Source organism: Vulpes lagopus, chromosome 3 (genome assembly GCF_018345385.1).
Source record: "Vulpes lagopus strain Blue_001 chromosome 3, ASM1834538v1, whole genome shotgun sequence".
In the NCBI taxonomy this organism is placed as follows: Eukaryota; Metazoa; Chordata; class Mammalia; order Carnivora; family Canidae; genus Vulpes; species Vulpes lagopus.
In genome coordinates this window covers 84,291,034-84,307,145 of record NC_054826.1, presented here as the reverse complement: position 1 = coordinate 84,307,145, position 16,112 = coordinate 84,291,034, and the positions used below count along the sequence as shown (strand labels likewise).

The following is a 16,112-nucleotide window of genomic DNA, read 5'->3' as shown; positions in this document are numbered from 1 at the left end:
ACTTGTTATTTCTTATCCTTCTGATAGTGGTCATCACTCTGATAGGTGTGAGGTGATATCTCATGGTAGTTTTGATTTGCATTTCCTTGATGATGAGCGATGTTGAGCATCTTTTCATGTACCTGTTGGCCATCTGTATGTGTTCTTTCGGAACTATTCGGATCCTTTCCCCATCTTTTAATTGATTGGTTGGCCTTTTGCTGTTGAGTTGTGGGAGTTCTTTATATCTTTTTGATAGTAGCTCCTTGTCAAGTACCCGATATGCGAATATCTTCTCCCATTCTTAGGCTTCCTTTTTGTTGTGTTGATGGTTTCTTTTGCTGTGCAGCAGCTTTTTGGTGTGAGGTAGTCCCAGTTTATTTTTGCATTTGTTGCCTTTGCATTTGGTGTTGAATTAAAAAAATCATCGCCAAGACCAGTGTCAGGGAGCTTCCTGCCTGGGTTTTATACTAGGAGTTCTATGGTGTCAGGTCTTATGTTCAGGTCTTTGATCTATGTTGAGTTGATTTTTGTGTGTGGTTTAGGGTAGTGGCCCAGGTTTATTCCTTGCATGTGGCTGTCCAGTTTGTCAACACCACTTATTGAAAAGACTGTTCTTTCCCGAGTAGTGCATATGCTTGCCTCCTCTATTGTAAATTAGTTGACCGTATATGTGTGGGTTTATTTCTGGGCTCTCTCTTCTGTTCATTGATCTACATGTCAGTTTTTATGCCAGTATCATACTGTTTTTGATCCTATTAGTTTTGTAACATAGTTTGAAATCAGGAGGTACAACCCTTCTAGTTTTTTTGTGCTTAAGACTGCTTAGGCTATTTGCTGTCTTTTGTGGTTTCATCCAGATTTTAGTAGTCCTTATTGTATTTCTGTGAAAACATCATTGGAATTTGATAGAGATTGCATTGAATTTATAGACTGCTTTGGGTAGTATGGACATTTTAATAATATTAATACTTCCAATCTATGAGCTTGAATATCTTTCCATATATTGGTGTCTCCTTCAGTTTCTCAGAAGGCGATTTTAATTTCTAAATAAGTGCTTACTTCTTCTCACTTAGACTTCTATAAAAGTGCACTTACCATTCCCCCACCAGCCTACCCTGATGCTGTTCTACTATTGGAGTGACCTTTTTTTAAAAAAAAAGATTTGATTTTATTTATTTGAAAGAGCAGAAGCAAGGGGAAGGGGAGAGGGAGAAGGAGAAGCAGGTCCCCGCTGAGCAGGGACCCCTGACAGCGTGGGGGGCGGGCGTAGGGGAACCCCTGGGATCATGACCTGAGCCTCAGGCAGACACCTAACCAACTGAACCACTCAGGTGCCCCTGGAGTGGACTTTCTAAAATTGCGGTTAGGATTGTGTCACTCTTGTGCTTGTAAACTTAAATGCTTTCCCCCTGCCTTCAAGATGAAGGACAGACTCTATGCCACAGGCAGTGCAGACTGGGGCTACTCTTTTTTACATCTCCTTTCATCAGCCTGGGACTTGGGTAGTACTAAATGCTTCACACTTTTCTGAACACGCAGTGCTCTTAGGGTCTGCCTTTTGGTGAGTTCTTTCATCCGCCTCTCCCTTTCCTGATTCCATTGCCTTTAAGATTCTGCTCCATTCTCACAGTCATTTGGAATCCTGGCTGACCTCCTAAGGCCAAATGACTTTCCTTTGTTGCAGACCCTTTCAGGGCATATTACGAGGATTTGAAGATAGGAGCTATTTCATTTCACTCTTCTAAATCTTTGAGTCGCCCACAGCTTGCTACGTTGTAGACATTTAAAAGTTTAAATAATGGCTTGCATCTAGAAGAATATGGACTCCAAATTTATTTTGTTGTACACATATGTTTAGTTTAAAAAAATTTTTCCCAATCATAAAAGATGAAAAATGTATGAGAGGAATACATATTCACTGTTGAGAACTTGACAAAGTATAGAAAGTTTAGAGGAATATGATGATATCCATCTGTTTCCCAGCATATATGGTATATTTCTCCCTAGACTTGTTTTTTTTCCTCTGTGCATATACCTCTAAGAACACTGTTTTTAGGGAATTGAGATTCAAGGTCAAGTTGAATAGTGAGTTAAGGCCTCCCAGGGAGAAAATAGAAATAATCCGCTCCTGTTACCAAGATAACACAATGAGACCTTTTATTTATTTATTTATTTTTTTATTTATGATAGTCACACAGAGAGAGAGAGAGGCAGAGACACAGGCAGAGGGAGAAGCAGGCTCCATGCACCGGGAGCCTGACGTGGGATTCGATCCCGGGTCTCCAGGATCGCGCCCCGGGCCAAAGGCAGGCGCCAAACCGCTGCGCCACCCAGGGATCCCCACAATGAGATCTTTTAAAGGGGACTCCGCTTTCTGCATTCCAGCCAATGATCATAAAGCTCTGCTTTGCTAAGCAGAGACCCTGCACTTAAGTCATCGTTAACCCTCAGCACAGCCCTGTGAGGTGAGCATCATTTTCCCCATGGTGGAGGTCAGGCAGTGACCACCCGCAGTGTGTCTGTGATGCCTGCTCTCAGGAACCCTGGGGCTTCTCAAGGTGCATAGGAGCCTTACCAGCAACATAAATGAAGAATCTGGTAGCTGAATATAAAGTGACAGACTGCCTGAGGAATCCCAACTCTTAGTGTTTTTATCTGTTTTGTAGATGAGTTGTAATACTTTACAAAGAGTTTTCAAACCACTGGCCTAGCTTATTGGACAAATTCAGTTTTATATGGTATCCTTATAATGCTGGCTAACTGAGACATTACTGTAAAACACTTTATCTCTTAATTTTAATATGTGAAAAATTTTAAAGAATATTAAAACTGTATCTTTTGTCTCATGCTCTAGACCAAAATTCATTCCAATTCATTTTGAGTTTAACATTATTTATTAAGTAACTATTTTTCGAGTGCCTGTTCTGTATGTCAGGCCATTCTAGGTGCCAGGGATATAGTAGTTAATAAGACCGACAAGATCCCTGCTCTCATGGTGCTTGCATTCTAGTGGGAACAGTTCGTTGGACAATAGGAACATAAACAGTAAATATCAGAGTGATAAGTCTTATTAGGAAAAGAAGACAAGCTGATGTGGTAGAGAAGAATTGGGAGCTGGCTGCCTTCTGTTGGATCCCTGGAGCAAGCCAGAGGAGCTGACAGTTGGGTATGGCCTGAGCGGTGCAGAGGAGCAGCTGAGCACCCATGGAGAAATTAGAAGACACTAGAATTTAAGTGTGTAACAAACCTTGGGGCAGAGGAATACAACTTTCTAAGTTCAAAATTTAATAGTAATAATCACAAACAAAAAGCTTGCCAAATTTGACAAGATAAAACTTATGGACCTTTTAATTTAAAAAAAAAGTTAAGTGGCAAACAATTCTGAAAAAAAGCATTTTAGCTTATAATATACACACAGAATTATTTATTACAAGATAACAAGACTAATAAGAAAATTAGAAAACTCAGTAGCTAAATGGCGAAGAAGCATGGGTCCATAATTCCCGGGAGAGACTATATAATTTATAAACATTAGAAATCAAAAGAAACGCAATTAAATGAGGAATCATTTTTTAATGTACTAAATTGAAACTTATTTGCTTTCATCAATATCCCATACTTGGAAGAATACAATGGAGGTAGTATTTTTTGAATTGGGAAATTAGTATAATTAACTTTTGAAAAGACAGTTTGGCATTGTGTCCCAAAATCTGTATAAAATATCTCTGTTTCTTTCTTTTCCCCATAATTTCACCTCTGAATGTATTTTGAAACAAAACAAGTTATTAGGGAAAAATAAACATTTACACCAAAACACAGCTTCCTTAGATATTTGTAGAGTCTCAGTGTCTGCGGGTGGGGAACTGTTTGTGGGACTCAGAATGCATGTACTCGAGGGCATGTGAGTTAGGTGTGTGTGGTAAAGAATGGTTGTACCAGCTATGGTGGTGTCAGGTGTAGTGGAAAATGCAAGCAGCAGTGTGCACAATTGTCTCTGCACTTTGTACTTGTATCTTTAAGATGTGCATGGGAAAAAAAAAGACTCATGAATATACACCAACATTTAACAGTGTTGTATGTTAGAGTGGGGGATAAAATTTTTAACCAATAGGTCTTAGAAAAAAAATTAATTTTTCTTTAAAAACTTAAAACCTAAATGACAACAATAAAGAATTCAACTCACTTCATCTTTCCACAAAAAGAGCTTCGAAGGTACCATTGTGTGGGAGAGCCAAGACCTCCAAGGCCTTGTGTCAAGAAATCTCCACAAAGTGACTGTAAATGATGGTGGGGGAGTTCTCCGAGTCATTACAGTAAGTCATCCTCTCTTCCTAAGGCTGTTGAGCATACTTCAGCATTTTTTAATATATAAAAAGTGTTTTTAACTTTACTTTTACATCACCCCAGGGAATGTGGAGCAATGGATCTTGGGTATTTGAGAGCAAGTACAGCAAAAAATGTTGAATCATCATAGTAAAAACAAAGAACTCAAATGTTCTATGATTTTCTCACTCTAGCGTTAGTAAACACACAGTTTTGCCTTAAGATTAGTGCATTTTAGGGCAGCCTGGATGGCTCAGCAGTTTAGCGCTGCCTTCAGCCCAGGGCATGATCCGGGAGACCCAGGGTTGAGTCCCACGTTGGGCTCCCTGCATGGAGCCTACTTCTCCCTCTGCCTGTGTCTCTGCCTCTCTCTCTCTCTCTCTCATGAATAAATAAAATCTTAAAAAAAAAAAAGATTGGTGCATTTTAAAAAGTGTGATATTTTATTTCTCAATAATTTTTAAGCTAACATTTTTTTTTCAAGCTTTTTTAAAAATTTTTATTTATTTATGATAGTCGCACGCACACACAGAGAGAGAGAGAGAGAGGGGCAGAGACATAGGCAGAGGGAGAAGCAGGCTCCATGCACTGGGAGCCCGACATGGGACTCGATCCCGGGTCTCCAGGATCGCGCCCTGGGCCAAAGGCAGGCGCTAAACCGCTGCGCCACCCAGGGATCCCTTAAGCTAACATTCTTGAAGGACACTTGCTCAATAGTTTTCAAAATATTCACTCATCCTTAAAGCAGGATATTTGTTAAAATAGCATAGACCACAGTACTTGAAAATGAAAATAAGATGGAGTTTTTACTTTCATTTATATTGCTGAGTTTTGTTTTGTTTTTTTTTAAGATTTTATTTATATATTTGTTAATGAGAGAGAGAAAGAGGCAGAGACACAGGCAGAGGGAGAAGTAGGCTCCATGCAGGGATCCCAATGTGGGACTCAATCTCAGGACTCCAAATCACACCCTGAGCCGAAGGCAGACATTCAACTGCTGAGCCCTCCAGGCATCCCTATTGCAGAGATATCTAACTCCTATTTTTCATTTATTCATATTTGCTTCAAATTTAAAACAGTTTGATGAGTAAATATCTCCAAGTAAATGTGGGGATGATAAGGCAGACTTAAAATGATGAGCCTTAAACAAGTGGCATTTGTGGTGGTGTCACAAACACAGTCTCGTCCTCCTTGAGCTCTGGTGTGATCATTCAGAAAGTTCTTGGCATCTCAGATCAAAAGCTTAGTCTATTTTTTTTTTAAGATTTTATTTATTCATGAGAGGGACAGGGAGCCTGACGTGGGACTCGATCTCAGGACTCTGAGATCATGCTCTGAGCCAAAGGCAGGCAGGCAGGCAGGCAAGTGCTCAACTGCTGAGCCACTCAGGCTTCCCAGCTTAGTCTATTTTTATTAACTATTAATCTTCATGTGAATTAATTCTTGAATTTGAAATGAACGTTAGATGGTCTGCTGTTACTTGTTTCGAAAACCACTCCTGGCCCACAGTGGAATCACACTCCAGTGAGGAAGAAAGACATTAGATCACAAATTCATATATAATTACAGACTTAGCCTTGTGGGTTGTGGTTAGGATCTCAACCTTTATTACGAACAGTCCTTTATTTACAATCAAATGTCTTAGGATATTTAATTATAGTTTTATTCTTTTCTTATTTCCAAGGCAAGTGCCTTTAACATGTCACCTCCTTTTCTATTTATGAAACTTAAAAATATCCAAAATGTGCCAGAATCCTTTAGTTAATTAAGTTGGTTGCACAAAAGGAAACCAGATGACTTCTGAGTTGAAGACTAGGTTCAAATGGAAAAACTCAAATGATCTACTTGGGATAAATATGGTTGTAGAGGGCTAAACATAGCTTACACACTCAGCTAACCTTGAAGTCTGGTGACTTGGTAGCCTCTTCTAGGAAACCCCACGTACAAATAAAGGTTTCCATCATAAATGCATAAAGCTGAAAGTGTCCCTGAGTCTTGCTGGCTTGCCAGCAAGCGATAATGTCAGAAACTTAAAAGCCAAATGGTGACCTTTTAGAAAGAAGTTAATAAAAAGTACCATCAAATTCTAAACATGCCAAAACAGTGTAGAGTACATGATGAAAAAATACAGTATACAACCTTTCCTGGCTCAGCAAAGCTTTGGTAGCTTCCTCCATATTGAAAACCGTATTTTCAACTAAATAACAAATTCCCACAATCACATCAGAACCGTGTCTCTCGACAGCCCTAAAACACTGCTCTGTACAGTATGGTTTATTTCAAAGGGCTATTCTGTGTGCAGTAGAGCAAACTTTAAAAATGTGCCTAGGTGTATTTGAGAGTGGCAGTTTTTACTCTCCAAGAAATCAAAGGTGGTAATTTTAAGTGGTAGGATTATGGTATAAAATAGTTGGGTTTTGTACTATTATGGTAGCAAGTTTAAGAATATATGATTCTGTGTAAGTTGGAATTCTGAATACTGTGGACTGCCATGTATACCTCATCTTTAATATTGTAATCAGATAAAAATAGGAGAATACTGATGTCATCCTGATTGTGTAAGTCTCAGATGGATTTATCTGCTGTAGAGTCACATTATGAATTTTGCCAAATCAGTTTTAAAATAGAAGAAATGTATTTTTAGTAATGAAACATTGAGCACTTCTGTTCTTGTTGCTTTCAGGCTGGGGAGGGCGCCTTGCCTCATGAATTCATGGAAGGTGTGGAGGGAGTTGCAGGTGGTTTTATTTACACCATTCAGGGTAAGTCGGCTGCTTGAAAGAGTGCCCTGAATCTCATGCACCTAATCTAACTCTATACTTTGACATAAAAGGTGATTTTTTTTTGTCATTAAAGAAAAACATTATTGATATATAATTCACGTACACTTAACCCTTTTAAAGTGATTAAGTCACTGGTTTGCAGTATATGAAAACATCTCTACTAATTCCAGAGCATTTCCATCACTTCAAAAAGAAACCCTTTGCCCACTGGCAAGCACTCTTCATTCTCCCCTCCCCAATCCCCTACCAACCATTAATCTTCTCACTGTACTTTCCGACCTTAAATGTAAGGATTTATTTCTGGGCTCACAGTTCTTTTCTTTTCTTTTTTCTTTTCTTTCTTTCTTTTTTTTTTTTAAGATTTATTTATTTGAGAGAGTGAGTGCACAAGCCCAAGGAGCAGAGGGAGAGAATCTCAAGCAGACTCCCTGCTGAGTGTGGAGCCCAAAGTGTGGCTCAATCTCCAGACCCTGAGATCAGGACCTGAGCTGAAACCAAGAGTCGGATGCTTAACCGACTGAGCCACCCAGGCGCCCCTGAGTTCTCAGTTTTGTTCTTTTGATCAGTTTTGTTCTTTTGATCTACCAACACTATGCTGTTCTTGATTATGTGACTTTGTCGTAGTATCTGACATCAGGAAGTATGAATCCTTCAACTCTGTTCTCTTTCAAGATTGTTTTGGCTATTCTGGGTCCCCTGCATTTCCAAATGAATTTTAGGATTAGCTTTTCAGTTTCTGCGAGTGATCCAGCTGGGATTTTGAAAGGGGTTGCATTGAACACGTAGATCATCAGGGAGCGTTGCTGTTCAGACATTAAGTCTCTGATCCATGAATGTGGATGTCCTTCCATTGACTTAGGTCTTACTAGTTTCTTTTAGTGATGTTTTGTGATTTTCAGAGTATAAGTCTTACATTTCTTTTGCTAAATTTATTCTTTGGTATTTCTGCTTTTTGATGTTATCATAAGTGGAATTGTTTTCTACACTTCATTTCTAGGTTGTTCATTGCTAATATATAGGAATACAATTGATTTTTATATATCAATCTTGTATACTGTAATTTTGCTGAATTCATTTATTAAGTTACTAGTTTTGTGTGTACCTTAGGGTTTTCCATGTATAAGATCATGTCATCTGCAAATGGAGGTGGTTGCACTTTTTTTCCTCCAATCTGGATGCCTTTAATTGCTTTTTCTTGTCTGTCATGGCTTGAATGTCTACTACACTGTTGAGTAGAAGTGGCCAGGCAGACGCCTTTGTCTTGTTCCCGCTCTTAGAGAGAGAGAGCATCCAGTCTTTCACCATAAGGGTGATCTTGACAAATCAGTGACCTTGGACTTCATTGAGCCTGGGTGGCTGTCTTTGGTTTATCCTCCAGCCAGGTAGGGACTTCTACAGAACCACTGGACCATGGCCAGATGGCTGTAATGGGCTTAGTGCTGCTCATCAGTCAGGAGGGAAGAACCTTTGCTTCCCTGACCCCACAATCATGGCGTGTCTGTGCTTCTGTTGGAGACGGTGTCATGGACTCAGCTTCTCCTCCTGCTTTCTCCTCATAATGTGAATATTTAAACATAGGCTCTAGGAGAGGGATCTAGGGAGAGGGAGTAGCAGACTCCCCAATGAACAGGGAGCCCCCATGTGGGGCTCAATTGCAGGACCCCGGGATCATGATCTGAGCCGAAGGCAGATAGTTAACTGACTGAGCCATGAGCCACCCAAGTGTCCTTCTGCTCTCATCTTACTACAGCTATTCTCCTGTTACTCCAATTTTCTAACTTTTACTTTCCTTCAAGTGTTAAATTATATATACTTATCTCTGTCTTTAAAGTAAAAGGATATTACAGTAGAATGTAAGAGCTGGGACACAAGGTCATTAAGGCCTGGGTTTCTCGAAGGGCAATAGTCTATGGTCCACTGGCGTCAGACTTGTAGGAAGACACATGTTAAATACAGCCTTAGGCCACATCCCAGACCTGCTGAACATTTAGATTTGGGGCGCAGGACTGTGTCAGTAAGCAGTCCCCAAAGTCACTGATGCAGTCCACCTCCTCCTCCTAATGAGAGGACAGGCCTGGAAATGTGCAGCTTGTGCAGTGCTCACAGAGCGGCAGAGAGAGAAGTCCAATCTCAGCCTTCAGCTGCCCACGCTGCACCCCCCGCCCCCAGCTTTCCCTTTGTGGTTCCAGAAGGTGGGGCGCCAAACGACTCTCTTGTTTCCTCACCCCTCAGCCACTCAATTTATTTTTCAGAAGTTTTCTCTAATTTGAAGTGAGACATTTGAGAAAATCCTGCCCTGGTGAAAAAATTGCTGCCTTAAATCGATAGGATCTGAAGACAGTCCCTGCATAAATGTGACCAGTGATTCATTAATGTGTGAGGTAGTAAACATGTCTTGTACGTGTATTTTTATTGTGAAATATCACAAACACACCAAAAATAGTGCTGTAAGAAATAGCCATGTCCTTATTACTCAGAATGACATATTGTCACATCTGCACTTACATTTTGTCACATCTGCTTCCTTTAAAAAAAAAAAAATCACAGAAACAGGTGAAGCCCCTTCCCTTCCAGCTATTCCTCCCTCCCCTCAGAGAGGGTCCTACTGTCCTGAAATTTGTGTGCACCCTTCCCGTTCTTATTTTCCTGCTTTCCACTACTCATGTAGTATCTCAATAACAGTTTCGATGTGAGTATTTTGTAATTGAGGTCTACAGCATCATAGTGTATATATCAGCAATAAAGATACTTTTTCCTTGGCATTATTTTTCGATGCTGTTCCTCTGAACATACAAGATAAAGTTGTTTTTTTTTTTTTTTAAATCTGCTCTATTCATTATGTGACTGCTCCATGGTCTGGCCATTCTCCTGTCAGGGATGGAAATAAGATTGCTTCCATTTCTTTCATTACAAACGGTGCTTTAGGGAGTGTCCTTGTGAGCAGATATTATATGGCATCTGGGGAGGGGACCATGGGTCCTCTCAGCCCCCCGGGGGGCCTCATAGCTGCTTTCCCTTAGCACCCTCGGGGAGAGGGTGAGTGTGCAGAACGTTCCACGTGCCGGGTCTTAAGCGTTTGCAACAGCAGTTTTCTCTATCTCAACTTTTCCTTTGTAGAAGGTGATGCACTCTTACAAAACCTTCATTCTCGCCCTCGAAGACTTCTTGACCATATGAGTAATCTCCACAGGGAAGACGCCTTACTGCGGGAGGAAAGCCGTTTGTATGACGACATTGTCTTTGTGGATGTCGTCGACACTTACCGAAATGTTCCTGCGAAATTACTGAACTTCTATAGATGGTAGGTGGTAAGAATGCTGGGTAGGTAGCATTTGTCTTACTGTTCTTTGGATGTGGAAACAATTTATCGACATTAGACCACTGCTTTTTTTTTTTTTTTTTTTTAACCCACCCCAGGAGCCCTGACCACTTGGGATGTGATCTCTGGTATCCTGGTTCTTTGTGAGGACTGACCTTTTAAAATTCTGCTCCTTTCTCATTCAGATGAGCGGATCCATGATGCAAATGATCTTGATCAAAAACAGGGCAAAAGTTGATTTCATTTTGAGTCGTTCTGTTCTGAGACAGCATCAGTCCTATGAGTCAGTGTCTTGGTTGCCTCAGACCAATGCCAGATGAAAATCAATGAGTTTGAAAATGGTCCGTTTTCAGTTGTGATCATACCCACCAACCAAAGTGCCCTGCATATGGTTCCCTCAAACCCAGGTCACTGATCTGAATTCTGTTCAGCTGAACATCTGCATTGTTTCCATCCTCTTCTTCATGCATTTAAGAACGGCTTGGCCTTATTCCAAAACTTTTCTGTAAGATGAAATCCAACAGCCCTTGGAGTTTCCTATAACTTCCCCAACCCTTCAGTATTGCTTCTCTTCGATCTGGGTTGTAATTCCTACCTTTATAATATCACTGGCAGCAACAGTAATAATACTATTATATATGTAGTTGACATTATTAGTTCCTCCATGGTCTGCTTACTTGCCCTGTCCACCCTGACCCTAGAACTAAAACCAAACTACCTTTGAGAGTCTAGCCTAAACCTATAGTGTTCTTACATCTGTGTCCTTTCACTGACTCTCATATTATCGGCGAGCTTGTTTCTTGGTGGGCCCACTGAGCCTGTCCCTCTCTCTTCTCTGATGCCCTGGACAGAGTGGGAGATTATAAGCACTTTATGGATACAGTCCCCTGGTCCTGAGGGGTGGGGAATGTTTCATAGCTAGGACAGGTTAACATAAGTCACCCTGTGGGTAGAGGGCAGAGAGAAATAAGAGTTGGAAGTTGGGGCGTGTCTGGAATACCAGGGTCGTGTTTGGACAGCTGTAGTGAGGATAAGAACCTTCTTTAGCTCAAGGCCCCTAGGAGTGGTGCCTGTTGTAAGGGAGCCAAGGCAAGAATATAGAGAGATGAAGGGTGGAAATGGAGGTCCAAGAAATGGGAAATCTGGATTGTGCAGTTCTGGAACTTTCTATAGGGAGTTGATTCCCAGTTGTGGAAGTTTAGTTTAGCTGTTACCTTGAGTTGAAGGTTATCTCCTGTGCTCCTTGTACATCTCTGAGATCTCAGTCATCACTGCTACTGTGTCTCAGGCCATCACCTCCACCTGAATACCAGTGACGAGCTAACAGACCCAGGCTTTGGCACCCCCTGCCCCCAGCCTCAGCCTCCACTACCATCTGCCCTCCATTCTGCAACAAAAGCTGCATTCATCCTTCTTCAGATGATTCCTTAGTGACCACAGTGTCCTTTATCACAGATTCCTCCTGATTAGCAAATAAGTATCATGTATACCTGTGCTGTTAAAAACTTTAGAAGCATGGGGCTGTGCACTTTGGTGTGGACCTGTTGTTAAATTCACTGTTCTTTGACCCGATAACACTTTCTCCAGATTTCTTTTATTCAGATTTCTGTCATTTGGTTTCCTAGCAAGACTCTGAGTTTGGTTTTTTTTTTTTTTTTTTAATCAGAGATGGACAGGGCTTGACAATGGGAAACGACTTGCCCTTATAGGTCTAGGTAAATGAAGTCACCCTCCTGGGTGTTCCTAAAGGTCACTTTTGAGAGCTTAATTGCTGGGAATTATTTCTAAGGGGAAATATTTTTCAGTGTTTGAAAGCCCATAAAATATCTGAGTACAGTATTACTGGTGGCACAACAGTCTTCTGTGCAAGAGCCAGGTGTGACACCCATTGTGTCGTCTTCCGTTAACACAAGTTCCAAGGTTCGCTCACATGTTTAATAGATTCGGCAGCCTGACTGGAACAGTGTCAGAGAAGCGTGCCTTTGGTCATATATTCCACTTAAGCCCAATCTGTTTTTCGTTGTGTCCTTTTTCTTTTGCACCTTTTAAAATCAGCTTGGCACTTCTCTGTGTTAGGCTACTTGATGAAAATCAAGTGAGGACTGCAGGTGGTAGCAGTAGCATTCTGAGCAAATGTTCTCAACATTGAAGGAAGAAGAAACTGAAGAAGTATGCAGGTCATACAGGGACGGTTCATTAAAATAGTAGCGTCACGGCCTTGGCCTCACTTCATTTCCTGGTGTGGACACACTTACTCTCATATTCCCTTTTGCCAACAGGACTGTGGAAACAGCCAGCTTTGATTTATTGCTGAAGACAGATGACGACTGTTATATAGACTTGGAAGCTGTGTTTAATAGGATTGACCACAAGAATCTGGATGGGCCTAATTTTTGGTGGGGAAAGTAAGTTCAACCTTTTTAGCCCTTTGGCCTTCATGTACCTGGTCAAATGGAATTCATTTAGAATGAAACACATAGGCTGTTTTTCACAAGCAAAATGTGCTTGAGATAGGAAAGCTCTCCTCTTGGCTCCTGGGTTACTGTATGTTATTAATCTATAGTTAGAGGGATGATCTGTCAAATGGAAAACATCAGGCTAGGGTGATGAAGGAGCAGAAGATGATGTGGCTTTTAGGGTCAAGACCCAGAAATAAGTGGTACTCACATGAAAAGCTGCTGTACATTATGATAGAATAAATTTCTGATGCATTTCTGAAACTTTGCTGTTTCTTCAAGAATACAATATGGATTAATGATCCTTTTGAGCATGTGTACACACAATGCTCTGGTGCTTTCAGAAGCTCCACAAATGTGACTTTGAGGGAATTTGACACATAAGTCTTTCATGTAACACACCCGCTAGATAAACAGTTCCTTTCCTTAGACTAAAAAACAATTGTTCTTTCCTTGCTTTTACAGCCTAGTTCTTTTTAGTGATCATAAGAGGGCCCAGCTTAAGATTGGTAGTAGGACAGCTGTCAGACATGAAGAAGCCAACCTGTTTTGAATCTCAGTTTCAGGCTGAATTGGGCAGTTGACCGGACCGGTAAGTGGCAGGAGCTGGAGTATCCCAGTCCTGCCTACCCAGCCTTTGCCTGTGGTTCGGGGTATGTGATCTCCAGGGATATCGTCCACTGGCTTGCCAGCAATGCGGGCAGGCTAAAGACCTATCAGGTAATTCAGGATTTCTGCCAGTGTACCGAGGGAAAGCAGGCTATTCTTTCTGTATAGGATTCACCCTCAGAGGTCAGGGACACACTCCTATCCTCCAAATCCTGGCTCTAATTTCTATTCCTAAATGTTCTTTTGAGCCTACTTATTATGATTTCAGACTGTATTTACAAGTGTAGTCCCCGGAGGAATGTAAAGCTTGACATTCACAAGAAGGAAGACCATAAAGCAAGTGCTTTGTTTTCGTTGATTCTGGTGATCATGTCAGTAAACAACCTGCCTAGCTGCTGGATCCACTGTACTGTTCGTACGGTCAGTGCTGGAGGTTTAAGGCCCATGAGAAGGGTTGACTGACCAGTCGCTGTGCTGTGTCAGGTCATTTCACTGTGGTGTGGTGTTAATGGCCACTAGCTTTTTTACTCTGCGCACAAGTGTTAATGCAGGCTTGGCATTTCCTGGTGGAGTAATTACGAAATGAAGAAGTGAAAAGATGATTGATCATGGGAATGTGTGACATCGTGTTTAGAGATGATACAGCATTTAAACCTCCGTATTAAACTTTATGGGGCGCATACAGGGTGAAGACGTAAGCATGGGCATCTGGATGGCAGCCATTGGACCTACGCGGTACCAGGTAAGCAGCCTGACAGGTGGCAGCCCTGGGGTCTGAAGAGTTGAGGAAGTGAGGTTTCTGGGTCAGATATTTGGCAGAAGCAGAACTGAAGGTCTGGCATCAGAGCTGTGCTCTTGATGCTCTTGATGTAATTCACAATAATTCACCTCAGTTCTCATACTTTTCTGAGTTTAAACCAAAAAGAGGGACACCTGGGTGGCTCAGTGGTTGAGTGTCTGCCTTTGACCCAGGGCGTGATCCCGGATTCCCGGGACCGAGTTCTGCGTCGGGCTCCTTGCAGGCAGCCTGCTTCTCCTTCAGCCTGTGTCTCTGCGTCTCTCTCTCCTCTGTGTCTCTCATGAATAAATAAATACAATCTTTAAATAAACCAAAAAGAAATGTTTTGGATGGAAGTTTTCCTACCCATAGAGAAGAATTAGGTTTTTATATGTTTGATTACAAATTCTGTGTAGCTTTAAAATGTAAGGAAACCTGCCGGCTGTTTTCATCAGAGCATGCAACTCTGATCTGGAGGTCATGAGTTCGAGCCCCATGTTGGGCATAGAGTCTACTTTAAAAAAAAAAAAAAAAGACCTTAAGAAATCAGCTAGCTAAAGTTCCCAGGAGCATGTGGTCCAAGGACCCTTCAGCCTTTCTGAATGATGCAAATAAAACAGTGGATAAAATACTGGAAGGTGTTTTTCAAAATACACTGATTGCTGAGCCAGGAAAAGAAAGAAATGGGGATCCCTGGGTGGCGCAGCGGTTTGGCGCCTGCCTTTGGCCCAGGGCGCGATCCTGGAGACCTGGGATCGAATCCCACGTCAGGCTCCCGGTGCATGGAGCCTGCTTCTCCCTCTGCCTGTGTCTCTGCCTCTCTCTCTCTCTGTGTGTGACTATCATAAATAAATAAAAATTAAAAAAAATAAAGAAATGAATCTGCAGAGACCAGAAATGGGAAGTAGGAGCCCTGAGAAGAGAGTAGGCATGAACCTGGGCTTTGCTGCAAAGCTTCCTGTTGATTTGGACTCTCGCGGCTTCTGCTTTGGCCACAGAAGGTGCAGGGGGCCAATGAATGCATGGGGCCTGCTGGGGCCCAGAGCAGGGCCCCCTGCTCCAGGGATGGATGGGAATAAATCTGCCTCTACTGGGTCAGCTGTGACAGTCCCACGTTGTATCAAAGTCCCTGCTTTGACTCACTGAACGCTGGAGCTTGCTGCCGTGGCCGTAGCCATGGTCAGTCTGCGGTGGCTGCTGTATCTGCAGACTATGGCTCATGGAGCTCGTTTCCTGATGGGTCTAGTGGGGGTGTGTGTGAGTGTGACCTCATGACCTTGGAAGCGGAGATCTGTATTTAAAATGCATCCTTAGAAGAGGATGTATATTGTTTCCGCCTGCACCAAAGAGCGTTACCACCAATCCTACATTGCTGATGAACGTGACGCCTGCTGTTTACCCACCTGGGCCAACCCCTTTCCACCCCACCCAGAGGTCAAGGCTGAGATGAAGGTTCTCAATTACACACACACACACCGTCTCTCTCTCAGGTCTCGTCCCCCAGGGGCCCCGGCTCTGTGAGTCTCTCATCCCTGTGTGGCCTTTTCAAAGCCAGCAGAGCCTTCAGGGCACCTGCTGACTCTGGCTCCTTTTCTTGTTTCTTCCCCTTTGCCACCAATTCAGCCATGCTTTAAGACGCTTCTCATCGTACCCAGCATCTTAACGTCCTCAGACTAAACGGGCTTCCCTGGCTCTGTCCTCTGCTGTATCGCCAGAAGTAAGCTGGCACTCAGGATTCAGGCTGAGCCCACGTTAGTCCCTCGTGTTCACCGGCATCGGCTTCCTTGGGCAAGGCACTTCCCACTCAGCTTCCCCATCTGTGAATGGGAAAGGATTCCTACCTCGCAGGGTTGTAGGAGGAT

The 16,112-nt window shown here is 42.2% G+C and overlaps 1 protein-coding gene across 3 annotated transcripts in view; it reads left to right on the top strand.

Annotated features, from left to right (window-relative positions):
• Positions 1 to 16,112, top strand: part of B3GALNT2 (beta-1,3-N-acetylgalactosaminyltransferase 2) — a 58,348-nt gene that overhangs the window by 39,269 nt on the left and 2,967 nt on the right. For 2 of the 3 annotated variants that reach the window (XM_041750420.1, XM_041750419.1), the window contains exons 6-11: positions 4,185 to 4,295; positions 6,989 to 7,067; positions 10,206 to 10,389; positions 12,687 to 12,812; positions 13,424 to 13,583; positions 14,158 to 14,214. In XM_041750420.1, the coding sequence (XP_041606354.1) occupies positions 4,185 to 4,295; positions 6,989 to 7,067; positions 10,206 to 10,389; positions 12,687 to 12,812; positions 13,424 to 13,583; positions 14,158 to 14,214 (717 nt within the window). The remainder of the gene's footprint in view (positions 1 to 4,184; positions 4,296 to 6,988; positions 7,068 to 10,205; positions 10,390 to 12,686; positions 12,813 to 13,423; positions 13,584 to 14,157; positions 14,215 to 16,112) is intronic. The other variant, XM_041750421.1, reaches the window with a different exon arrangement.